The 27185-nt window shown below is 45.4% G+C and overlaps 1 protein-coding gene across 1 annotated transcript in view; it reads right to left on the reverse strand.

Annotated features, from left to right (window-relative positions):
• Nucleotides 1–926: 926 nt before the first annotated feature.
• The window catches only part of CCDC36 (coiled-coil domain containing 36), a 53238-nt gene continuing 26979 nt past the window's right edge, over nt 927–27185 (reverse strand). The window contains exons 3-8 of the mRNA XM_003257049.3: nt 22460–22634; nt 17833–17996; nt 14755–14803; nt 14474–14561; nt 3647–3750; nt 927–3015 (exon numbers count right to left, since the gene is read on the reverse strand). Of these exons, the coding sequence (XP_003257097.1) occupies nt 1864–3015; nt 3647–3750; nt 14474–14561; nt 14755–14803; nt 17833–17996; nt 22460–22634 (1732 nt within the window). The 3' untranslated portion in view covers nt 927–1863. The remainder of the gene's footprint in view (nt 3016–3646; nt 3751–14473; nt 14562–14754; nt 14804–17832; nt 17997–22459; nt 22635–27185) is intronic.

The raw sequence follows: 27185 nt of genomic DNA on the forward strand, positions 1-27185 counted from the left end.
GGTCGGGAGTTCGAGACCAGCCTGACCAATATGGAGAAAGCCGTCTCTACTAAATATATAAAATTAGCCAGGTGTGGTGGCGCATGCCTGTAATCCCAGCTACTTGGGAGGCTGAGGCAGGAGAATCGCTTGAACCCGGGAGGTGGAGGTTGCAGTGAGCTTAGATCATGCCATTGCACTCCAGCATGGGCAACAAGAGTGAAACTCCTTCTCAAAAAAACAAAAGGGCCGGGTGCAGTGGCTCACGCTTGTTATCCCAGCACTTTGGGAGGCCGAGGTGGGTAGATCACGAGGTCAGGAGATCGAGACCATCCTGGCTAACGTGGTGAAACCCTGTCTCTACTAAAAATACAAAAAATTAGCTGGGTGTGGTGGCAGGCACCTGTAGTCCCAGCTACTTGGGAGGCTGAGGCAGGAGAATGGCGTGAACCTGGGAGGAGGAGCTTGCAGTGAGCCGAGATCGTGCCACTGCACCCCAGCCTGGGCAACAGAGCGAGACTCTGTCTCAAAAAAAAAAAAAAAAAAAAAAAAAAAAGAGATGGGGTCTCACCATGTTGCCCAGGTTAGTCTTGAGCTCCTGGCCTCAAGCAATCCTCCTGCCTCAGCCTCCCCAAGTGCTAGGATTACAAGTGTGAACCACTGTGCCTGGCTTCTATTTCATTTCCTAAGTAAACTTAAAAAATTAAACTGGGACATCAGTTTGATAAACTTGAAAGAAAAAATAGGCCAGGCGCAGTGGCTCATGCCTGTCATCCCAGCATTTTGTGAGGCTGAGGCAGGCAGATCATGAGGTCAGGAGTTCGAGACCAGCCTGGCCAACATGGTGAAACCCCCGTCTCTACTAAAAATACAAAAATTAGCTGGGTGTGGTGGTGGGCCTGTAATCCCAGCTACTTGGGAGGCTGAGGCAGGAGAATTGCTTGAACCCGGGAGGCAGAGATTGCAGCGAACTGAGATCACACCACTGCACTCTAGCCTGGGTGACACAGCAATACTCCATCTCGGGGTGGGGCGAGGGGAAGAAAGAAAAAATATGTGTGCTTTTAAATGTTTTATCTTATTTCTGATAACAAAAAATACATATGTGTTGCAAAAACTCAAAAACTTCAGCAAGATAAAATGGAAAGCCAAAGTCCCATATAAGCCCACTGCTCTTCAGAAATAATACAAGGTCTACAATATTATTAGTTTTAAGAAAGTGCTTGAAAAAACAGGACAAGGGAAAAAGCCAGGAAGAAAAATGACTTGTGAGCAGTGATGCTCTGGACATTTGCTAGCGCATGTCACTTCTTTCACTGGCAGGCTTATCATTTTATTTTCTCTGTTCACAAGAAGATTTAGGGTGTCCTGTAATATGTCTACTGATCAAAAAATGCAAACACTCTGGTAGCATAAGTGGCTAAAAATAAGAAACAAACAAATCCTGAGGCCTGAAAATGTATTGGTCATGTGTAGGGAATATTTTAAAGACCCAAAAATGTTGTTTGGAGTCATGCTGCTACCGCAACAGTTTTACGAGAGCCCTTCTGCTACACAATATTCCATAAGGAGGCCTGCCCGCCTTTGGCCAAAGTACAGGCACCCTGCTCCAGATGCCCCACAACCAGGCTGCTGCCTCAGCTCTCATCACCACCATTTTCACATTTCATTCCAATAAATAAGGATGCACTTAATCCTTGTCAGGGGCAGCACCTGGTACCCAGAATGCTGGACCTTCCCTGCCCTCGTGCTCATTGACCCCACCTCAGCAGGGCCTCTGACCCTGGGTACCTGGCAGGCTTCAGGGACTTTCTGCTGTTGGCCAGCCCAAATGTCCTGCAATTTGTCTTTCTAGCTGAGACCAATAAATCAACTGTGGACTGGTCAGAAGCCATCATCATCACTGCTATCAAAACCCAGGTCATAGAGCAAATTCTTTCCTGCCTCCTTGCATAGAGGGGTCTCTGAACATCCGAGATGGAGGCCACTGAACCAGCTCATCTGGTGGTCCCCCTGGGAACTGCTGGAAAGTAGCCTGTCGTCTTGGGAAGAGCACCCGCTGAGCTGCAAGAATCTTCCCTGCACTGCCCTTGCTGCCTTATTGGGCACGACTGTTCCTCCCAAAATAGGGCAGACTGGTTTTTTGGGGCTCCTGGGACACTGCAGATGCAGAGGCTGAGCATGGGGTTCCTGCTGCCTCAGGAAGGGGCTTTGAGGGACAGAAATTGCAGGCTGAGGACTCTGATATTTGGAATTGAATTTCCAGGTCTGGATTGGGATTTGTTTTTGCTTGCTGGCTAGGAGCCTGCCTCTGTGGGCCCTGTGGGCCTTCCTGGGCTGCTGCTTCTTGTCTTTCCCTCGCATTTCTACAGTCCCATCTTTCTGTTTAATCACCAAATGTTCACGTGGGTCACACAAAAACATACTTTGGGCTTGATATTTTGGGCAGGCATTCTTAATGCTGGTTGAAAAGTTGTTTATCTCCAGTGATGTGAGCTGTGAGGCTCCTTGGGAAACCAGATCCCTGTCACTAGGAATCTTATGGCCTGGGATGCTGGAACCATGGTTCTTGGCACCTGTTTTAGTAACAGCCCAGTTCTTGCAGTTAGTCTGCACCGCCTTGTCCTTTACATGCCTATTTCTTTCATGGGACGCAAATGCTGGCAGTGCAGCCTCTTCTTGGAGAGCATCATTCTTTGCTCCTTCACCCCAGACACCAAATTCTCCAGGCTGTAGGGAGCCCATACCAGGATTCCATGCAGCAGGGAAGGCCTGGGCCTGCCATAAAACTGGTTTCTCAGAGGTGTATTTTTCCTGCCTGGTGAGGTTGAGGCTCTGGGCCAAAGGTGGCGACGTCTGAGAAGTGCTGTCTTTCACTGGAGGCACTGAGATCAATCTCTTCAGCTCTGCTAGGACACTGGGCACATTCAGCTGGCCTAGCTGCTCACACAGATGGTGGAATTCCTGACTCTGCTGAGCAACTAAAACTTCAAGGTGCTTCAGGTTGGACTTCATTTCTATAAACTCTGCTTGTCTCTGGGGAGAGAGGCAGTGAGAAAGACAGTGATGGACAGTGCAAGTCAGAAAGCACAATAAAACGTGAGAACAGACCAATGGATGTGACAGCAGAACCAAGGCTTGCTCCTTGTAGGGAACCTCCCAGGGTAAGCACAATTACACTCTGGAGTTGAACCCCTGGGGCCCACATCATGTCAAGGAACCTTGGGGAAGGAAGTTAGCCTATATGCTGGCCCCTTTCCAAGTGGCCTGTGCTGGTCTCTGCTCTTAGCTGAAAATTTGCAACTTTAAAGGTTTCTCGGCCAGGTGCAGTGGCTCACGCCTGTAATCCCCAGCACTTTGGGAGGCTAAGGCAGGTGGATCACCAGGTCAAGAGATTGAGATCATCCTGGCCAATATGGTGAAAAACCCCCTCTCTACTAAAAATACAAAAATTAGCCGGGCGTGATGGTGCACACCTGTAAGTCCTAGCTACTCAGGAGGCTGAGGCAGGAGAATTGCTTGAACATGGGAGGCGGAGGTTGCAGTGAGCCAAGATTGCGCCACTGCATGACAAAGTGAGACTCTGTCTCAAAAAAAAAAAAGTTTCTCTCTGGGTCTAGTTCAAAGCCCAAAACACACTTGGAAAGAGGTTGGGGTTTACACTTACAGCTTCAAATCTTTCCTTCATCTCAAGGATGGCCTGCTCCATGTTGCCTTTGTCCTGGACTGCCTCAAACACCAGGTCATTCTGGGCCTGTACAGTCTCTTGTACTAAATACAAAACAATGACAATTCACCTCCTGAAGACTATGTATGGTATGTCCCATTTGCTCAAACCACAGAACCACAGCAGTGAAAAGGGAGGAGCTGGATGCAGACCGGAGTGGTTCCTCCAGGCTCTCCTTCCCTCCTTCCTTGACAAGATCCTGGCTAGGGCAGACCTAACCTCAGCACCTGCTGGGGACTCTGAGAATCAGTTGCCCAGACAACAGCATAAAAGCCTCTGTGGCCTTCCTTCTTGGCCCTGTCATCAGAGTGATCTTAGTAGAATGCACCCTCTGAAACCTTCATTGAAACTTTTTTTCTTTCTTTTTTTTTTTGAGACGGAGACTAGCTCTGTCACCCAGACTGGAGTGCAGTGACGCGATCCTGGTTCACTGCAACCTCCGCCTCCCAGGTTTGAGTGATTCTCCTGCCTCAGCTCCTGAGTAGTTGGGATTACATGTGCATGCCACCACGCCCGGCTAATTTTTGTATTTTTAGTAGAGACGGGGTTTCACCATGTTGGCCAGGCTGGTCTCGAACTTCTGACCTCAGGTGATCTGCCCGCCTCAGCCTCCCAAAGTGCTGGGATTACAGGCGTGAGCCACCATGCCCAGCCCATTGAAACTTTCGATGGCATCCCACTGGCCACTGAACAAAATCTAAATCTTTAAATTGGCCAGCAAGATCTGGGCTCACTTCCCTTTACCCATTTGTCCTCCTCCATGTCTCTGGACTCTGTTTTCTCTCTCACCATTGGCCTTGGTGCAAAGTCTTCCCTTAGCTTCAAGTACCCTGTTTCTGTCCCTGTCATCCCCCCCACCCACCAATCACCACCTTAGTCCAGCTAATTCCTATTCTTTCTTCTACTTTCAGCAGTCACCTACTCAGAAAATACCATTTCCACTCGGCTAGGGTGTTGCTTCTCTCTGCTGGTAGCACCGTGTATGTGCCCTACCATCATTTATTGCCCTCCACTTATTTATCCCATACTTACACTTGGACCCAAATAGACTTGGGGACCTAGGTGCTAACTACATCAGGACTGATACTGATTTTCCTCTTTTGCACAGTGAGATTCTGCACACACACACACACACACACACACATTTATTTAATGACACATTGTGTTGCAATTTATTGCCATCCTCTTGCTAGACTACAGGTCATATGAAGATGCTTTTATATTTATTCAACGAATGTTTAATGAGCATATAGTTATGTGCCAGGCACTATGGATATAGCAGTTATCAAGACAGATAAAGCTAGCCGGGCGTGGTGACTCACGCCTGTAATCCCAGCACTTTGGGAGGCTGAGGCAGGCAGATCACCTCAGGTCAGGAGTTCAAAACCAGCCTAGCCAACATGGTGAAATCCCGTCTCTACTAAAAATACAAAAATGAGCCAGGCGTGGTGGCGGGTGCCTGTAATCCCAGCTACTTGGTTGGCTGAGGCACGAGAATTGCTTGAACCTGGGAGGTAGAGGTTGCAGTGAGTTGAGATCCCGCCATTGCACTCCCACTCCAGCCTGGGTGACAGAGCGAGACTTCGTCTCAAAAAAAAAAAAAAAACAAAATTACAAATAAAGCCCTCTTGAAATTGCAATCTTAGGGAAAACAAGTAGTTAATGACTAATTATACAAATAACTATAAATGTAATAACTGCTCTAAAGGAAAAACATATTATGCTTGAGACCATGTAACTGTAGACTTAGTCACTCTCAGGGGTAAGATTTCCCTAAGAAACTGATATTTAGCTGAATTGTCATAAAACTGTAAGGGAAAGAATATTACCAACAGAAGAAAGAGCACGTTCCAAACAGAGGAACTGAGATCAGCATGGCTGAAACATGGTGAGCAAGGGGCCCAGGAGCAGGCCACAGCTGAGGGAAGGCAGTTCACAGCTACACAGAGGGGTGTATGAGCCATGGCAAGATTGGTGGACTTGAATTCTTTTTTCTTGCTTTCTTTTTTTTTTTTTTTGAGACAGAATCTCATTCTGTCGCCTAGCTGGAGTGCAGTGGCACGATCTCAGCTCACTGCAACCTCTGCCCCCTGGGTTCAAGCAGTTCTTCAGCCTCAGCCTCTGGAGTACCTAGGATTACAGGCATGCACCACCATGCCCAGCTATTAATTGTATTTTAATAGAGACAAGGTTTTGCCATGTTGGCCAGGCTGGTGTCAAACTCCTGACCTCAGGTGATCCACCCGCCTCAGCCTCCCAAAGTGCTGGGATTACAGGCATAAGCCACCACGCCTGGCCGAAATATACATCTTTATCTGAAAGTTTATTGTCAGACACTGTGCTAGGAGAATGGGAAACAATTTTGAACAAAACTATCTACCTACATGATTTTTTTTTTTTTTTGAGACTGTTCTGTTGCCAGACTGGAGCGCAGTAGTGCAATCTCAGCTCACTGCAACCTCTGCCTCCGGGTTCAAGCAATTCTCCTGCCTCAGCCTCCCGAGTAGCCGGGACTTTAGGCACGTGACACCACGCCCAGTTAATTTTTGTATTTTTTATTAGAGACGGGGTCCACCATGTTGGCCAGGATGATCTCGATCTCTTGACTTCATGATTCGCCCACCTCGGCCTCCCAAAGTGCTGGGATTACAGGAGTGAGCCACCATGCCCGGCCTAATTCTACAGCCTAGAAGAGGGAAAAAATAATAAACAGGCTGGGCACAGTGGCTCACACGTATAATCCCAGCAACTTTGAGAAGTCGCTGAGGTGGGAGGATTGCTTGGGCCCAGGAGTTCTAGATCAGCCTGGGCAACATAGTGAGATCCTGTCTCTACAAAATGAAAAATAAAAATTAGCTGGGTGGGGTGGTATGTGCCTGTGGTCCTAGCTACTCGGGAGGCTGAGGTGGGAGAATTGCTTGATCCCAGGAGGTCAAGGCTACAGTCAGCTGTGATTGTGCCACTGCACTCCAGCTTTGATGACAGAGCAAGACCCTATCTCAAAAATAAAAAAAGAAAGAAAAGAAAAAAGCAGTAAGAAATGGTACATTTTATGTTATGTGTATTTTACCACAATTTTTAAAAAGTGGGTCCAGGGCTGTGCCACCCCAGTGGCAATGCTGGCTGCCTTCTGGAAACTGCATATGCCTCACTCCCTCAGTGTGTAAATTCACAAACACTAATGGATAACAACAGAAAATGGCATGAAAACAATAGGAATCAGCAATTTTGCACAGGAAGTTTTGGGAAATGTTTACTGTAGTCTCCCTACAGTTGGGAAAAAAATTGAACAAACAAGATGAATTTGGTGGCAGGGCGTGGTGGCTCATGCCTGTAATCTCAGCACTTTGGGAGGCCGAGGCGGGTGGATCACCTGAGGTCGGGAGTTCGAGACCAGCCTGACCAACATGGAGAAACCCCCGCCTCTACTAAAAATACAAAATTAGCCGGGTGTGGCGGCACATGCCTGTAATCCCAGCTACTCGGGAGGCTGAGGCAGGAGAATCTCTTGATTCTCACCACGCCTGGCTAATCTCGTGATATAAAAACTAAGTAGGCTGGGCACGGTGGCTCACGTCCGTAATCCCAGCACTTTGGGTGGCCGAGGCGGGCAGATCAGCTGAGATCAGGAGTTCGAGAACAGCCTGACCAACATGGAGAAACCCCGTCTCTACTAAAAATACAAAAATTAGCCGTGCGTGGTGTCGCATGCCATGCCTGTAGTCCCAGCTACTCGGGAGGCTGAGGCAGGAGAATCGCTTGAACCCGGGAGGCAGAGGTTGCGGTGAGCCGAGATCACGCCATTGCACTCCAGCCTGGGCAACAAAAGCAAAACTCCATCTCAAAAAACAAAAACAAAAAACCAACAACTAAGTAAAGGCTGAGTGCAGTGGCTCACGCCAGTAATCCCCAACACTTTGGGAGGCCAAAGCTGGCAGATCAGAAGGTCTGGAGATCGAGACCTTCCTGGCCAACATGGTGAACCCCGTCTCTACTAAAAATACAAAAATTAGCTGGGCATGGTGACGCACGCCTGTAGTCCCAGCTATTCAGGAGGCTGAGGCAGGAGAAACACTTAACTCGGGAGGCAGAGGTTGCAGTGAGCCGAGATTGTGCCACTACACTCCAGCCTGGCGACAGAGAGAGACTCCACCTCAAAAAAAAAAAAAAAAAAAAAAAAAATTAGCCAGGCATGGTGGCATGTGCCTGTAGTCCCAGCTACTCGGGAGGCTGAGACAGGAGAACCGCTTGAACCTGAGAAGGGGAGGTTGCAGTGAGCTGAGATTGTGCCACTGCACTCCAGCCTGTGTGACAGAGAGAGACTCTGTCTCAAAACAAACCAACCAACCAACAAACAAAAACTAAGTAAACATACTGAGACGTGAAAATGGAACCCCTAAACTAACATGAAACAATGTAATCCAGCATAGTTTATTTTTTTATTTTTTTGGGACGGAGTCTTACTCTGTCGCCCAGGCTGGAGTGCAGTGGCACGATCTTGGCTCACAGCAACCTCCGCCTCCAGGGTTCAAGCGATTCTCCTGCCTCAGCCTCCTGGGTAGCTGGGATTACAGGCATGCGCCACCACGCCTGGCTAATTTTTATATTTGTAGTAGAGACGGGGTTTTACCATGTTGGTCAGGCTGGTCTCCTACTTCTGATCTTGTGATCCGCCTGCCTCGGCCTCCCAAAGTACTGGGATTACAGGCATGAGCTGCTGTGTCTGGCCCAAAGAATTTTTTAGAAAGCAAATTTTCCCATATTTCTCACCACAGGTACAAGTTCAATTCCATGTGTCAATCAATTAGAAAGAGGCTGTTTACTTAGGTATTGGATTCCTGCTCCTAAACTCAATTAGCCAAATATTCTTCAGACATCCATGTACATATTTATAGTAGAGAGCAAATGTAATTATCCTTCCATAGAGAAGTTCCTAAATAGTAATGTTTCTTAGCAACAATGGGCATTACTGACCCTCACAAAAGCAGAGCATGACAAAGGCAAGCGAAGTGTTTGATTCTGGATTAAGTGCTCAGAAAGCATCCATCTGAGGTCCCATACATTCAGTTCTTGTCCCCAGGACAACATATGTTTGGCGTCTTCTCTTTTATAGGAGCTTTTGTATCAAACTCATTACTTCCAAAGTCTATCCATGTTTTTTCTTTTAAAAAAATTTAGTTATGAAAATAACTGAAAACCATAATAGTATAAAAAGGCATACAATGAAAAATGATTGAATCTCTCCTTTGCAAACCTTGTTCTCACTTCCTGGATTTAACATTATCATCGGTTTCTGGAATTTTACATTAATACGTGTGCATATCTGTATATACATTATAGGTCCTCTGTTTGTATGTGTATGTGTGTCTATAAGAGTATTCATTTCATTTTTGCTTTGACTATAAACATTAGATATTTTTAGCTTTTATGTAAAAATGCCATTTAAAATCCATTTCCATATTCTGGACAATATCTGTTTTCCTGTTAAGATGATTTTTAAACAATTTGTTTTTATTTTAGCAATTTGACAAGGCCTCAGTTGAGATGAGATCAGATTGTGATGCAAGCTTTTCCCCGGATGGCCAGTGATTTTCCTTTTACTCTGTAGTTTTATTCTCCCTCAGGTGCTGATGAGAGCCTAATGAAAGATCTGGCAGCCTCCTTGTATAAGATGAGACCACCTCCAACTTTTTTAGGGATTCTCTTCCCAATTTTCACTGGCTGGTCACACTTCCCAACAAGATGTATCCTGGAGCACGTGAAGAGCACCTTTTTGTTGTTTTAATTTAACAATGAACAGATATTTCAATTCTACCATATTCATATAGATGGATCTCACTCTTCATAACAATTATATCTATTTTGCTTAGAAAGGCTTTTCCCATTCTAAAATTATAAAAATGTTGTCCATGGCCGGGCGTGGTGGCTCATGCCTATAATCCTAGCACTTTGGGAGGCTGAGGCGGGTGGATCACGAGGTCAAGAGTTTGAGACCATCCTGGCCAACATGGTGAAACCTTGTCTCTACTAAAAATATAAAATTTAGCTGGGTGTGGTGGTGTGCACCTGTAGTCCCAGCTACTCAGGAGGCTGAGGCAGGAGAATTGCTTGAACCTGGGAGGCAGAGGCTGCAGTGAGCCAAGATCACGCCACTGCACTTCAGCCTGGGTGACAGAGCGAAACTCCGTCTCAAAAAAAAAAAAAATGTCCATGTTTTCTTCCAGTTCTTTTTATAATTTAGTCACCAGACTTAACATATGAGGTAAAGTAGTATACAAGAGGCTTTGGTAATTCACTTTATTACTCTGGTCCTTAGTGTCCTCAGCTGAAGAACAAGAAGAGTTAGATTAGATGGCCACAGTGACCCTTCTGGCTAGGCAGGCTGACTGGGAAAATATTTAATGACCTCATCTGTGAAGGCACCAATTACATAACAACACAGACAGCACTTTCACACAGTATCTTTACTTCCCTATTCCCTGATGAGCGCAGTGAGTAGAGACTGAAAACTTGCAGAATGCACTGAGGTGGAGTTCAATGCTCTAGGATAGCTGGACTGGACCTGGTCATATGCTACAAGATTTGTCTGGTTCCTCTCTCAATGATTAATTTTCTGCTTCCCATCATTTCCTACCAAGAAAGAGAATTATTCTGGATAGGCTACTTGTGCCCATTTTCAAGAATGACCTGTCCTAATTCATATGATACTACTGTGTTTGTTACTGAGTCTTGTCTTTTTCTTTTTCTTTTTTGAGACAGAGTTTCGCTCTTGTCGCCCAGGCTGGAGTGCTATGGCGCAATCTCAGCTCACTGAAACCTCTGCCTCCCGGGTTCAAGTGATTCTCCTGCCGCCCAAGTAGCTGGGATTACAGGCCTGCACCAGCACGCCTGGCTAATTTTGTATTTTTTTTTAGTAGAGATGGGTTTTCACCATATTGGTCAGACTGGTCTCAAACTCCTGACCTCAAGTGATCCACCTGCCTCAGCCTCCCAAAGTGCTGGGATTACAGGTGTGAGTCACTGTGCCTGGGCTTTTTTTTTTTTTTTTTTTTTTTTTTTGAGACAGAGTCTGGCTCTATCGCCCAGGCTGGAGTGCAGTGGCAGGATCTTGGCTCACTGCAACCTCCCGCTCCTGGGTTCATGTCATTCTGCCTCAGCCTCCTGAGTAGCTGGGACTACAGGTGCCCGCCACCACGCCCAGCTAATTTTTTGTATTTTTAGTAGAGATGGGGTTTCACTGTGTTAGCCAAGATGTTCTTGATCTCCTGACCTCGTGATCCGCCTGCCTCGGCCTCCCAAAGTGCTGGGATTACAGGCGTGAGCCACCACGCCTGGCCTTTTTTTTTTTTTTTTTGAGATGCAGTCTCACTCTATCGTCCAGGCTGGAGTGCAGTGGCGCCATCTCGGCTCACTACAACCTCCACCTCCCAGGTTCAAACGATTCTCCTGTCTCAGCCTCCTAAGTAGCTGGAATTACAGGCGCCAGCCATCACTCATGGCTAATTTATGTATTTTTAGTAGAGACGGGTTTTCACCATGTTGGACAGATTAGTCTCAAACTGTTGACCTCAAGTGATTCACCCACCTTGGCCTCCCAAAGTGCTGGCATTACAGACATGAACCACCATGCCCACCCTTGAGTCTTTTTTTTTTTTTTTCATTTTATTTATTTAGTTTTAGTTTTAGTGTTTAGAGACAGGGTCTTGCTCTAGCTCCCAGGCTGGAGTGCAGTGGCACCATCTTGGCTCACGGCAGCTTCGACCTCTCAGACTCAAGTGATCCTCCCACCTCACCCTCCCTAGTACCTGGGACTACAGGCATATGTCCCATGCCCTGCTGGTTTTGTTTATTTTTTGTAAACACAGTCTCCCTATGTTTCCCAGGCTGGTCTCATACTCCTGGACTCAAGCAATCCACCCACCTTGGCCTCCCAAAGTGCTGGGATTAGGCTGGGCGTGGTGTCTCACGATTATAATCCCAGCACTTTGGGAGGCCGAAACCGGCTGATCACCTGAGGTCAGGAGTTCAAGACTAGCCTGGCCAACATAATGAAACCTTGTCTCTAGTAAAAATACAAAAAAAATAGCCAGATGTGGTGGAGTGCACCTGCATGAGACTCGTGCAGAGAGACTCGTGCAGGAGAGACTCGTGCAGGAGACTCACTTGAACCCGGGAGGAAGAGGTTGCGGCGAACCGAGATCGTGCTACTGCACTCCAGCCTGGGTGACAGAGCGAGACTCTATCTCAAAAAAACAAAAACAAAAACACAAAGTGCTGGGATTATAGGCGGGAGCCACCACGCCCGGCCTCTCTTCTGAGTCTTACCCTTTGAAAATTAAGGAACCTGCCAGGCGCGGTAGCTCACGCCTGTAATCCCAGCACTTTGGGAGGCTGAGGTGGGTGGATCACCTGAGCTTAGGAGTTCCAGCCTGGCCAACACGGTGAAACCCCGTCTCTACTAAAAATACAAAAATTAGCCAGGCATGGTGGCAGGCACCTGTAATCCCAGCTACTTCGGAGGCTGAGGCAGGAGAATCGCTTGAACCTGGGAGGCAGAGGTTGCAGTGAGCTGAGTTTGCACCATCACACTCCAGGCTGGGGAACAAGAGTGAGAGTTCGTCTCAAAAAAAAGAAAAGAAAAGGAAAAGAAAATTAAGGAACAGATCCCTTTGCCTACTCTAAGCCAGATGCAGTTTTAGTTCTTTCTCTGCCTTAATCTTGTGTTGGGGCCTCAGGCACTTCCTTTCCCTTTTCTGGGATTTAAACGCCATACTTTTGCTGCAACCCTCCTTTTTTGTACTTTGCCCAGTTTTATTATTATTATTATTATTATTTGATACAGGGAGTTTCACTCTGTTGTTCAGGCTGGAGTACAGTGGCATGATCTCAGCTCACTGCAACTTCTGCCTCCCGGGTTCAAGCAATTCTCCTGCCTCAGCCTCCCAAGTAGCTGGGATTACAGGTGTCTGCCACCATGCCCAGCTAATTTTTGTATTTTTAGTAGAGACGGGGTTTCGCCATTTTGGCCAGGCTGGTCTCGAACTCCTGACCTCAAGCGATCCTCCTGCCTTGGCCTCCCAAAGTGCTGGGATTATAGGCATGAGTCACTGCACCCGGCCCACCCAGTTTTAAATGTAAAACAAAAACAGAGTGCTTTCCTTGGGTACTTATAAATGAGTTACTCTATCATGTTATACAAAGGAAGCGTCCCTGATTTGCTTCTGCTGTCTGTCTTGCTACTTCTTGTGGGGTTAACAGACTTAACGCTTCCAGAACAAGTTTTTTTCTGTTGTTGTTGTTGTTTTTTTTTTTTTTTTTACGGAGACTCGCTCTGTCATCCAGGCTGGAGTGCAGTGGTGCCATCTCAGCTGACTGCCACCTCCACCTCCCAGATTCAAGCAATTCTTCTGCCTCAGCCTCCCAAGTAGCTGGGACTACAGGCGCCCACCACCACACCCAGCTAATTTTTGTATTTTTAGTAGAGATGGGGTTTCACCATATTGGACAGGCCAGACTTGAATTCCTGACCTCGTGATCTGCCCGCCTCGGCCTCCCAAAGTGCTAGGATTACAAGTGTGAGCCACTGTGCCCGGCCCCAGAACAAGTTTCTAAACAGATGCATAGTTGCCCTGTGTGTGGGATGCCCAGGTTGAAATCCAGCAGACAGTATAGTGCTTCTATGCAGACAGTTGGGGATTAATTTTTAGGCCACACAAAAGGCATTAATTTTTGTTATGAGCAGTCCATCCCATGGCATTTGAATAAGTTGATTTCAACTTGTTTATAAAATAAACACACAGACAAATGCAAACAAGTGCAGATGCATAGTCATCAGCTCATCGTTTTGCTAGGAAACAGGTGCTTCTAGAGAGGTATTCACCTAAGGAGAACTGTATATTTGCTCTCTTCTCTTTATAGGACAAGGGCCACAGTTTCATCTAAATGTAAACCACTAATTGGTGGAGCACAGGATTTTATAAACCACAAACTATAAGTAAAATTGAGAATGGGGCCGGGCGTGGTGGCTCACGCCTGTAATCCCAGCACTTTGGGAGGCTGAGGCGGGCAGATCATGAGGTCAGGAGATGGAGACCATCCTGGCTAACACAGTGAAACCCCGTCTCTACTAAAAATTTTAAAAATTAGCCGGCCGTGGTGGCGGGCGCCTGTAGTCCCAAGCTACTTAAGAGGCTGAGGCAGGAGAATGGTGCAAACCCGGGAGGCGGAGCTTGCAGTGAGCCGAGATTGCGCCACTGCACTCCAGCCTGGGTGACAGAGCGAGACTCCGTCTCAAAAAAGAAAAAAAAAAATACTGAGAATGGTGCTGTGATTCACAACACAGCTCTCACTGAAACCAAGGCAGCAAGAACAGCAGCAGGTACTATGGTATTTCTAACTCTTAAGGGGGCAGTCAGTGTCTATAGACAGCACAGGCAGCAATTTGAGACTCAAGGATGTTGCTGACTCACTTCAGGCAGTGAGTTGAGAAACCTAGCAGAGCTACCTGCCCTGAGGCAGCATGGTTACCAGGTGGGGGATTAGTGCTTCACAAAAGGCATCATGGGACCAGAGCATTGTCACATAGAGGTGGGCCCCACTACCCAGCTTAGTGTGCTCCACATCTCTTCAGGACTAACCCTATATACCCATCCTCTCGTCTGAAACCCTGTGAGGAACCTCACCACTGGAAACCAGGCTAGGGTCAGACAGTTCATGTTCATCATTCACCAGTGCCCTCTGCTGATACCTCAAACATGAGGCACTCACATGTCTTGGCCACAGTCTCCAAAGAATCCAAAATAGATTGGCTTCTTGAACTGAGATGTTCCTCAGACTTTTCCACAGACGTCTGCAACTAAGAAACCCAAAATTATGAAATAATTCACAGGCTGTTGCCTTATTCTACTATCTTAGAGAATTGTCATTTCATGATAAATAGGGGTAGTTAAAATATTGCTATTCTACATTAACTAAAGCCAATACAATATAAATATTAAACTTCTTAAAATATAAGATGTTCTAACTCCTTGAAAAGTAGCTGTACTTACCCTGTGAATGCTTTCTCTAACATTAGAAACAAAGTTGTATAGAGTCTCACTAGAATAGGAGGGAAAAAAGAAAACAAATCTTTATGAAATATTTAAGTGATAAGTAACATAAATGATTCCATAAATATGGCAGATCTCTACCTAGCATAGCATCAAAACATTGCTTGATTAGATCTGAAGACTTGACCCTGAGAAACCTTAGTGCCCAGGAGGGAAAAAAAAAGAGAGTCCCAGCAGTTTGGGAGGCCAAGGCGGGTGGATCACGGGGTCAGGAGTTCAAGACCAGCCTGGCCAAGATAGTGAAACCCCGTCTCTACTAAAAATACAAAAATTAGCCGGGCGTGGTGGTGGGCGCCTGTAATTCCGGCTACTGGGGAGGCTGAGACAGGAGAATTCCTTGAACCTGGGAGGCGGAGGTTGCAGTGAGCCAAGATCATGCCACTGCACTCCAGCCTGGGAGACACAGTGAGACTCCAACTCAAAATAAAATAAAAAGTTAAAAAAAAAAAAAAGAGAGAACACAGACTTCCTATGACCACTAAGGCAAATCGCATTTTTCTTTTTAAAATCCATACTCATACAGATATTTATATGTAAATATTAATATGAAAATATTCATTTCTAATGAAAAAGAAGCTATCACAGTTATTCCTCAACTATACATACTACTCTTTTTTTTTTTGAGACAGAGTCTCGCTCTGTCGCCCAGGCTGGAGTGCAGTGGCGTGATCTTGGCTCACTGCAAGCTCCACCTCCTGAATTCACGCCATTCTCCTGCCTCAGCCTCCCAAGTAGCTGGGACTACAAGCACCCACCACCACACCTGGCTAATTTTTTGAATTTTTAGTAGAGATGGGGTTTCACCGTGTTAGCAAGGATGGTCTCAATCTCCTGACCTTGTGATCTGCCCGCCTCGGCCTCCCAAAGTGCTGGGATTACAGCTGTGAGCCACACTGCGCCTGGCCACATCCAATTCTTAAAAAAAGACTGACACATGGGCTGGGCATGGTGGCTTACACCTGTAATCCCATCACTTTGGGAGGCTGAGGCCAGTGGATCACCTGAGGTCAGGAGTTTGAGACCAGCCTGGCCAACATGCTGAAACCCTGTCTCTACTAAAAATACAAAAATATTAGCCGGGCTTGGTGTCACGCGCCTGTGGTCCCAGCTACCTGGGAGACTGAGGCACTTGAATCGCTTGAACCCAGGTGGCAGAGGTTACAGTGAGCCAAGATCTTGCCACTATACTCCAGCCTGGGCAACAGAGTGAGACTCCATCTCAATAAACAAAACAAAATAAAAGCCAAAGAATTCATGCATTGTATGATGAAAACTCATGGACATGAACAGAAGATCAACAGACACTGGGGCCTAGTTGAGGTGAAGAGTGGAGGAGGGAAAGGATCAGAAAAAAAATAGCTATTGGGTACTATGCTTAGTACCTGGGTGATGAAATAATCTGTACAACAAACCTCTGTGACAAGAGTTTACCTATGTAACAAACCTGCACATATACCCCTGAACCTAAAATAAAAGTTTAAAAAAATTCAAAAAAATTTTTTGAATGTAAAATTTAAAAGATTTCATGCATTCTATTCATTTTTGTTGTTGTTTTGGTTTTTTGCTTGTTTGTTTGAGATGGAGTTTCACTCTTGTCGCCCAGACTGTAGTGCAATGGTGCAATCTAGGCTCCCTGCCACCTCCGCCTCCTGGGTTCAAGTGATTCTCCTGTCTCAGCCTCCTGAGTAGCTGGGATTACAGGCACCCGCCACCATGCCTGGCCGCATTCTATTCTAGACTCTAAAATAAATAATGTTGTCCAACTTCCTAATCCTGATCATCTGAAAAGAAAAATCAAGGGGCAAATGTTTAGGAAAAATAAGTGTAACATTACTTGAATATTACATTTCTCTTAGAAATCCTCTAGTTTTTATCTTTCAGAGAGAAAAAATTGTGGTAGACTATATGCAAATCTACCACAAATCATATTGACAAGAAGGCAGTTAAGAATAACTAGGAGGCTGGGTATGATGGTTCATGCCTGTAATCCCAGCACTTTGAGAGGTCGAGGTGGGAGGATTGCTTGAGCCCAGGAGTTCAAGACCATTCTGGACAACATAGTGAGACATCATCTCTGAAAAAAAAAAAATTAGGTGGGCACGGTAGTGTGTGCCTCCGATCGAAGCTACTTGGGAAGCTAAGGTGGGAAGACTGCGGTGGCTCATGCTTGTAATCCCAGCACTTTGGGAGGCCGAGGTGGGCAGATCATCTGAGGTCAGGAGTTCGTGACCAGCCTGGCCAACATGGTGAACCCCGTCTCTACTGAAAATACAAAAATGAGCTGGGCATGCTGGCATGCACTTGTGATCCCAGCTACTCGGAGGCTGTGGCAGGAGAATCACTTGAACCCAGGAGGCGGATGTTTCAGTGAGCTGAGATCGTGCCATTGCACTCCAGTCTGGATAAGAGTGAAACTCCGTCTCAGAAAAAAAAAATCATAAAATAAATAATAATAATAATAATAATGGCCAGGCACGGTGGCTCATGCCCATAATTCCAGCATTTTGGGAGGCTGAGGTGGGCGGATCAACTGAGGTCAGGAGTTTGTGACCACCCTGGCCAACATGGTGAAACCCTGTCTCTACTAAAAATACAAAAATTAGCCAGGTGTGGTAGCAGGCGTCTGTAGTCCCAGCTACTCAGGAGGCTGAGGCAGGAGAATCGCTTGAACCCGGGAGGCAGAGATTGCAGTGAGCCAAGATTGCGCCACTGCACTCCAGCCTGGGGACAGGGCAAGACTCCGTCAAAAAAAAAAAAAAAAAAATCAATCTATAATTCTCTCTCTCCCTCTTTCTCTTTCTCCCTCTTTCTCTATGGGTCTGTGTGTGTGTCTGCGTGTGTGTGTGTGTGTGTGTGTGTGTGTGTGTGTGTGTGTGTGTAAGTCCTATGGTTTGGTTTCTCTGGAGAACTCTAATACATGCTATTATGCTAAAATTGAATTATTTAATTACTGACACTCTATGTCTTGTTTTGCTCAGAAAAGGTGAGTTCTGTCATCCATTTGAAAGGTTTACATACCTGTCACATTTGTCTTTTGCCCTTTTCTTTTTCTCCTCAAACTGTTCCAAGAGGCCTTTTGATTTTCCAACTGACAAAGGAGGAGGAAATAAACCTCCATCTTTTATATCTCCTCCGAACAGCTGGGGCTTTGTCTGGTACTTTGTGAAAATGCTAGGTTCACCCTGTTAAATGAAAAAAATATATAGCATTTCACACATAAAAATATTTAAAGCATTCACTATTTTCTGTACAATGCAGAGTCACATTTAAGTGCAAACCATATTGCTGTAACGTAACATAGCAAGTAGTATTTCCATTTTATTTTTGTATACACCAGAAAATTATATTTAAAATAAAGCAACTATTTTTATTAATATAGATTTTTGCCTTACCAGCCCAGAGAGATTTTAAATGTCAACTAAAATAGCTTAGAATCAATTGCATAAATTTAAAGGCAAGAACAGAGAACCATTTATGCTATTTCTGAGATGATGTGTTAAAGTTTTCATAATCATAATTTTAACTCAAATTGCTGTTGCTCAGCTGCTAGTGAACTAAACTCATATTGGTAAGTTTGATGTGGACTGGACAGTGGGCATGCTGACAAATGATGAGCCACTTTCTGCATTCTTTGGCAAAACTCTGAAACATTCAGGGAGGTCATTTATTCCTTCATATCACTAGATACCAATTTTTGTACTGAAATACTTATTTCAGAGCATACTTTACTAACTTAAAGCACTGACTGGCTGGGCACGGTGGCGCCCGCCTGTACTCCCAACACTTTGGGAGGCCAAGGTGGGTGGATCACAAGGTCAGGAGTTCGAGACCAGCCTGACCAACATGATGAAACCCCGTCACTACTAGAAATACAAAAATTGTTCGGGTGTGGTGGCTCATGCCTGTAATCCCAGCACTTTGGGAGGCTGAGGCAGGCGGATCACCTGAGGTCAGGAGTTTGAGACCAGTCTGCTCAACATGGCGAAACCCTGTCTCTACTAAAATACAAAAAATTAGTCAGGCATGCTGGCAGGCGCCTGTAGTACCAACTACTCAGGAGGCTGAGGCAGGAGAATCGCTTTAACACAGAAGGAGAAGGTTGCAGTGAGCCAAGATTGCGCCACTGCATTCCAGCCTGGGCGACAACAGCGAAACTCCGTCTCAAAACAAAAAGAAAAACAAAAATTAGCTGGGCGTGGTGGCACACACCTGTAATCACAGCTACTCAGGAGGCTGAGGCAGGAGAATCACTTGAACCTGGGAAGAGGAGGTTGCACTGAGCCAAGATCGTGCCACTATACTCCAGCCTGGGTAACAGAGTGCGACTCTGTCTCAAAAAAAAAAAAAAGAAAGAAAAAAAAAGCACCAACTTAATCTTATTCGTTAAGTCCCTATTTGATGCACGTAAGTCTGTATATAAAACTTGAGACGAGGCTGGGCACAGTGGCTCACGCCTGTAATCCCAGCACTTTGGGAGGCCGAGGTGGGCGGATCACCTGAGGTTGGGAGTTCAAGACCAGCCTGACCAACATGGAGAAACCCCGTCTCTACTAAAAATACAAAATGAGCCAGGCATGGTGCGCATGCCTGTAATCCCAGCTACTCAGGAGACTGAGGCAGGAGAATTGCTTAAACCTGGAAGGCAGAGGTTGTGGTGAGCCGAGATTGTACCATTGCACTCCAGTCTGGGCAACCAGAGCAAAACTTCGTCTCAAAAAAAAAAAAAAAAAAACCTTGAGCCCAGGAGTTCAAGACCAGTCTCAGCAACATGGCTAAACCCCAGCCCTACAAAAAATATAAAAATTAGCTGGTGCAGCTGGGCACGGGGGCTCACGCCTGTAATCCCAGAACTTTGGGAGGCTGAGGCGGGTGGGTCATGAGGTCAGGAGATTGAGACCATCCTGGCCGACATGGTGAAACCCTGCCTCTACTAAAAATACAAAAATTAGCTGGGTGTGGTGGCACACGCCCATAGTCCCATCTACTCGGGAGACTGAGGCAGGAGAATCGCTTGAACCCAGGAAGTGGAGGTTGTAGTTAGCTGAGATCGTGCCACTGCACTCCAGTCTGGCGACAGCGAGACTCCCTCTCAAAAAAAAAAGAAAAAAATTAGCTGGGTGTGGCCGGGCATGGTGGCTCACACCTGTAATCCCAGCACTTTGGGAAGCCAACGCAGGTGGATCACTTGAGGTCAGGAGTTCGAGACCAGCCTAGCCAACACAGTGAAACCCTGTTTCTACTAAAAATACAAAAATTAGCCATGCATTGGGGCAGGTGCCTATAATCCCAGCCACTCAGGAGGCTGAGGCATGATAATTGCTTGCACCCAGGAGGCAGAGGTTGCAGTGAGCTGAGATCGCACTGAAGCAGGAGATGTAAAGAGAAAAACAAGTTTTCTCTTGCTGGGCTGACTCACTCCAAGACCTAGCAATAGGCAGCAGAGCTCTGGCAGGGCTTTGATAACACTATCTGCAAAACCAGAGCCCTCAAGGAATGTGCTCCAGAGTCCCCTCTCCTCCCATTCCCAGGCAAGGGTGGGAAGGCAGGTTTTTCTCTTTTCCCAACTTCCCCCTCCCCTTTGATAATCCTTCCTTAGTGATACTCAAGGTTACTTTACAGAGTTTTACAATTCCTGTTTCTCTTCTGTGCAACATGACAAGGTCACAAGACGAGCTTGAGTAAGATATGTACCAGATACAAAGCCTGCTTTAGTTTGATAAGTTCCTGTTTTCCTTCCAATGCAGCTGCAAGGTCACGAGCTATGCTGGGATGATGAAACCTGTCACTGTTTGATTAACTGCCTTTGTTCTGCTTCTGTATGCCCGCTTGCCTGCACTATATACTTCATGCCACCAAATTCCCGCCATGCCATTCAAACTGGCCAATCCTCTTTCAGAAATGTGTATAAAAGTCAAGCCCTGTTTTTGTTCAGGTCTCAGCCTTTTGGATGCGAATCTGCTGAGCTGGTGCACACCTTAATAAAATCCTCCTGTTTCACCCATTTGGTCTCTCTGGTCCTCTGACTCCTGCCACAGCACCACTGCACTACAGCCTGGGCAACAGAGGGAGACTCTGTCTCCAAAACAAAACAAAACAAAACACAACATTTAGTTATAGGTGCCTCCAAAATCAAAATCTTTTTGACTCACAAGAAAACACAGGTTGATCTCAAAGAATCAGGCTGGGCATGGTGGCTCACACCTGTAATCCCAGCACTTTGGGCAGCCGAGGTGAGCAGATCATCTGAGGTTAGGAGCTCAAGACCAGCCTGCTAACATGGAGAAATGCTGTCTCTACTAAAAACACAAAAATCGGCCATGTGTGGTGGCACACACCTATAATCCCAGCTACTAGGGAGGCTGAGGCAGGACAATTACTTGAACCTGGGAGGCGAAGGTTGCAGTGAACTGAGATCATGCCACTGGACCTCAGCCCAGGTGACAGAGCAAGACTCTGTCTCAAAAAAAAAAAAAAGGAAAAGACAGGTTAATCTCAAAAAATCAAGGATTCAAGAGACTCTGTTCCTCATTCTGGCCTTTACTCACTAACCTAGGCCTCAGAATCCTCATCTCCTTCTTCTTCAGGGACATAATGTAGTATAGTTGACTAAAGTATACAGATTACATGAAGTTTATTATTTAAAAATTCTGTCTAAAATAAAATTTGTTATTTTATTTCTATTTTATGAAAACTATTTTTACTTATTAAATTCTCACAAACAATAGTATGACTAGCCTTAGGCAAATACATATACATATATATTTGCCTCTTCCTAGGAGTGGTCAAGGGATTGACACTATTTTATGACACTATTTTATGTTGCTTTGTAATAGAAGAAACTGCAAATATAAATGTTGCCATTTCAGACTATCGAGTCAAATGAGTCACTAATCAAGCACAAACCCCTTTAGGAGAGTAATCCTTACAGATGTACAATTCTAAAATATATTCCAACAGGATAAGTAATTTTTTTAAGGCTAGAAAATAAGTATTGGTTGTTGGGTTTTTTTGTTTTGTTTGTTTGGAGATGGAGTCATGCTCTATCTCCAGGGTAGAGTTCAGTGGTTTGATCTTGGTGCACTGCAACCTCTACCTCCTGAGTTCAAGCGATTCTCTGCCTCAGCCTCCCGAGTAGCTGGGATTACAGGCACCTGCCACCACACCCAGCTAATTTTTGTATTTTTAGTACAGGCGGGGTTTCACCATCTTGGCCAGGCTGGTCTTGAACTCCTGACCTCGTGATCCACCTGCCTCGGCCTCCCAAAGTGCTGGCATTACAGGCATGAGCCACCACACCTGGCCTTGTTTGTTTTTTTCTGAGACAGGGTCTCACTCTGTCACCCAGGCAGGAGTACACTGGCAGAATCATGGGTCACTGCAGCCTTGACTTTCTGGGCTCAAGCAATCCTCCTGCCTCAGCCACCACACTCGGCTAATTTTTGTACTTTTGTAGAGATGAGGTTTTGCCATGTTGACCAGGCTGGTCTCAAACTCCTGGGCTCAAGGGATCCACTTGCCTCAGCCTCCCCAAGTGCAGGGATTACAGGTGTCAGCCATTGCACCTGGCCAGAATAAGTATTCTTTATAGTTTATCTCCATAATGACTGTGAAATGTGTGCAGATCAATTCTGGAAACCAGACTCACCTCCAGAGAATTCTGTTGTGACTGTTTTGAATGTCTCAAGTGGGCACCAAAGTCCAAGGGTGCTGATAGGGTTTCTGAATTTTCTGGACAGAACTGAGATCCAAAGAGGAACTGGGAATCACTGAGACTGGAATAATCATTTTGATTATTATTCCAGTTAGATGACTTCTTGTTCCTGAAATTTAGCAAAAAAAGTGTATCAAATGGACAAATATCCTGAACAAATGAAATAATAGTTCACAGCTGTCCATTTCAGAACATTTTGGGCAGAGTGATAGCTTGTTCTGACCTTCAAGTCCCCTGTATGTTGTCAGTACAATGAAACACAAGGAAATTCTGAATACCACATATTTTTATTACAATCTGGGAACAACCAGATGGAAACTGAAACAGAAAGGACTGACATCATCATTCTTTGTATAACAGCATTCTGGGCTACAACACCATATTGGAAATTACAGTTCATAAAATTGTAGCGATTAAAAGAATGTTATCATTTTATTTTATTGTTTTGAGACAGGGTCCTACTCTGTCACCCAGGCTGGAGTGCAGTGGCATGAGCTCGGCTCACTGCAGCCTCAGCCTCCTGGGTAGCTAGGACTACAGGTATGTGCTACCACACCCGGCTAATTTTTGTATTTATAGTTGAGATGGGGTTTCACCATGTTGACCAGGCTGGTCTTGAACTCCTGACCTCAGGTGATCCACCCATCTCAGCCTCCCAAATTGCTGGGATTACAGGTGTGAGCCACTGTGCAGGGCCAAGAAGGTTATCTTTTTTTTTTTTTTTTTTGAGACAGAGTCTCACCCTGTTGCCCAGGCTGGCATGCAGTGGTGCAATCTTGGCCCACTACAACCTCCACCTCCCAGGTTCAAGCCATTCTCCTGCCTCAGCCTCCTGAGTAGCTGGGATTACAGGCACCTGCCACCACATCTGGTCAATTTTTGTATTTTTAATAGAGACGGGGTTTCACCATGTTGGCCAGGCTGGTCTCTCGAACTCCTGACCTCAGGTGATCTGCTCACCTCAGGCACCCAAAGTGCTGGGATGACAGTCATGAGCCATTGCACCTGGCCAAGAATGTTCTCTTTTTAAAAGATCAATCTGTTCATCATTAAAATAGATAAATAAGGTACATGCATTAGCTGATTCAGCAGCCAGAAGCATTAAGTTAGATTAATATATAATTGGCCGGGCGTGGTGGCTCACGTCTGTAATCCCAGCACTTTGGGAGGCCAAGGAGGGTGGATCATGAGGTCAGGAGATCAAGACCATCCTGGCTAACACGGTGAAACCCTGTCTCTACTAAAAAATACAAAAAACATTAGCCAGGCGTGATGGCGGGTGCCTGTAGTCTCAGCTACTTGGGAGGCTGAGATAGGAGAATGGCATGAACCCAGGAGGCGGAGCTTGTAGTCAGCCAAGTTTGCACCACTGCACTCCAGCTTGGGCAACAGAGCGAGACTCCTTAAAAAAAAAAAAGATTGATATATAATCACATGGGATTTTGAGACTTCTCAAAAACATAGTTTTGAGTACAAGAAAAGGTAAAAATTGAATGAACTTGGCCAGGCACGGTGGCTCACGCCTCTAATCCTAGCACTTTGGGAAGCGAGGTGGGCAGATCATGAGGTTAGGAGTTCAAGACCAGCCTGACCAACATGGTGAAACCCTGTCTCTACTAAAAATACAAAAATTAGCCGGGTATAGTGGCAGGCACCTGTAATCCCAGCTACTTGGGAGGCTGAGGCAGAAGAATCACTGGAACCTGGGAGGCAGAGGTTGCAGTGAGCCGAGATTGCACCACTGTACTCCAGCCTGGGTGATACAGTGAGACTGTCTCAAAAAAAAAAAAAGAATTAACTCTTATTACAGACCATTTATGTAAATTTTTAAACCTACATTATACACACCAAACAATTATGTAACTGAGTGTATAGAAAGTAATTGGAGGGTACACATTAATTCTAGAGTGTGTGCCTACAGGGAAGGAACAGAGCAGGGCTGAAGGGAGAGAAGGAGGCATAATAAAACAATCACAGATAGGCCTTGTTATGGACTGGATGTGTCCCCCACAAATTCATGTGTTGCTATGATGGTATCATCATAACAATCCTGATGTGACAGTATTTGGAGATGGGTCCTTTAGGAGGTAATGAGGGTTAGATGAAGTCATGAATGTAGGGTTCTTATGATAGGATTGGTGTCTTTATAAAAAGGGACACCAGAGGCTGGGTGTGGTGCTCATGCCTGTAGTCCTAGCACTTTGGGAGGCCGAGGTGGGCAGACTGAGCTCAGGAGTTTGAGACCAGCCTGGGCAACACTGTGAAATCCCATCTCTACTAAAATTAAAAAAAAAAAATTAGTTGGGCATGGCGGTGTGTGCCTGTACAGTCCCACCTACTCGGGAGGCTGAGGCAGGAGAATCACTTGAACCAGGAAGTTGGAGGTTGCAGTGAGGTGAGATTGTGCCACACTGCACTCCAGCCTGGTGAGAGAGTGACTCCGTCAAAAAAAAAACAAAAAAACAAAAAAACAAAAAAAACCCAGACATCTGTGTAACAATTTGTGTTACTTAACATTGTTGCATAACCTGAGAAAACATGTTTTCCTTTTTTTTCTCAGCCCCGAACAGAGTTTGACCCACATATTTATTGACAGCAAGCCAGTGGTAAGCATTATTTCTATAGATTATAGATTAACTAAAAGTATTCCTTACGGGAAACAAAGGGATGGGCCAAAACAAATGGATGGGCTCTGGCTAGTTATCTGCAGCAGGAACATGTCCTTAAGGCGCAGATTGCTCATGCTATTGTTTGTGGTTTAGGAATGCCTGGAAGTGGTTTTCCGCCCTCGGTGGGCCAGGTGTTCCTTGCCCTCATTCCGGTAAACCCACAACCTTCAGCGTGGGCATCATGGCCATCATGAACATGTCACAGTGCTGCAGAGATTTTGTTTATGGCCAGTTTTGGGGCCCGTTTATGGCCCATTTGGGGGCCTGTTCTCAACATGTCCCCTTTTTTTGTTTTGCAAAGCGATAAAAGCAAAGGCAGCTTTGTCATGGTGAGCTACTTCTCGCAGGAGTTGGGATCTGCATCAGCAGACTATACAAAGACAAACAACACAGATTAAAAGCACAATCATCATTGAAATCACAGGGCCTCCAAGTGTCTTTATCTATTTTAATGGGTTAATAGCTGCTAATCTGTCTGATGCTCCTTCAAACACTCCAGTTCCTGGCATTAAGGTCAGGTGCGCCTGGGACGCTTTAAATATTTGTTCTTTTAATTTTGCAATATCCAAAGACAAGTTTGTACAGTGTCCTTCTAGATACTTTTTTATTCTTTTCCAAATTTCAATCTTATTTAAGAGCCATTAATAGTTTCCACAAATCCTTATGTTTAGCTCCTACAGTGGGCCATATCATTTGGGGTGAAGTGCCACTATACTGCCATGTTTCCAGATAATAGGAACTCTTGCCATATTTCTTACAATTTCTACCATCTGACTGTTTTGTTTAAACCAGTTGAACATAGTGTGGCCGTGGCACGCTGACTGAGAAGTGCAATTCAAGCTTGGTCTCTTAGGGGACCAATCAATAATGATTCCACAGGAATCGTTACACAGCACCTATGCCTATTCTGCAATGCAATCTTCCCAAACAAGTACATTCATTATTTCTGGCCAGGTCCAATTCTGTTTACAAATAGGTTTTTGAGGGCTGTATGCCTCAATTATAGGAGCAGATTTATGGTAAATACTGAGACCAGAAAGAAAAATGTGTCATAGAGTGATTACATCCAGGCATTATTGCCAGCCAAGATAGATAAATATGCCCAATAAGTATAATTGTTCTCTGTGTCAGCCCTTGTTGAAGGAATACTCATGGCAATGGTGATCACCGCTATCATAGCTATCATTAAATTACAATTGTGACTGGTTGTCCTGCTTTCCTAAAGTTTTCTTCCACCATCTCTGACAGCTTCTTGATCTGTCCCCAGGTAGGTGGCTGTGTTCGATGGGTATTGCTTGTGACAGTTGGGGTCCTCCTCAGCATCAGTCTCAACATGGCTGCAACTGGTGGGTCTTTGGGATCCTCTCAAAACCTTTTTCTGGGTATCTGGCTTATAGTTAAGGCTTTAAATGTCTTGATGGCACCCAAATTGGCTATTGATTCCGTCCTGGAGAAACACAAGCATGACCACTACCCCAAGTTATTATTTTACCTATTTACCAACTTTTTGTTATCAGATCTCTCCACCAAACCAGTTGTTTTGCTTCTGTCTTTGTAGCTGGTTTCTGTAGATGCTGTTCAGCTGCTGATAGCATCTGGCCTTTAGGCAGGCTCCAAAAATTTAAAGTCAATAATGCTAGATTCAATTGTATATGGGGTGTCCCATAGTCCCTGTTTCTCCCCTTTTGCTTTTGCAACTACTGTTTCAGGGAGAGATTCATTCTTTCTACTATGGCTTGTCCTTGAGAATTATATAGAATGCAAGTAATGTGTTTAATATTCCATAGAGAGAAAAATGTAGCTAGAGCTTGGCTAGTGCAGCCTGGGGCATTATCTGTTTTAACACAAACTGGAATATCCATCACTGCAAAACACTGCAAAAGGTGACATTTAACACAGGCAGAAGACTCTCCTGATTGGCATGTAGCCCAGACAAAGTGAGAAAAGGTGTCCACACATACATGTACATAAGCTAGTCTCCCAAACAACGG

This window comes from Nomascus leucogenys, chromosome 4, assembly GCF_006542625.1.
Source record: "Nomascus leucogenys isolate Asia chromosome 4, Asia_NLE_v1, whole genome shotgun sequence".
In the NCBI taxonomy this organism is placed as follows: domain Eukaryota; kingdom Metazoa; phylum Chordata; class Mammalia; order Primates; family Hylobatidae; genus Nomascus; species Nomascus leucogenys.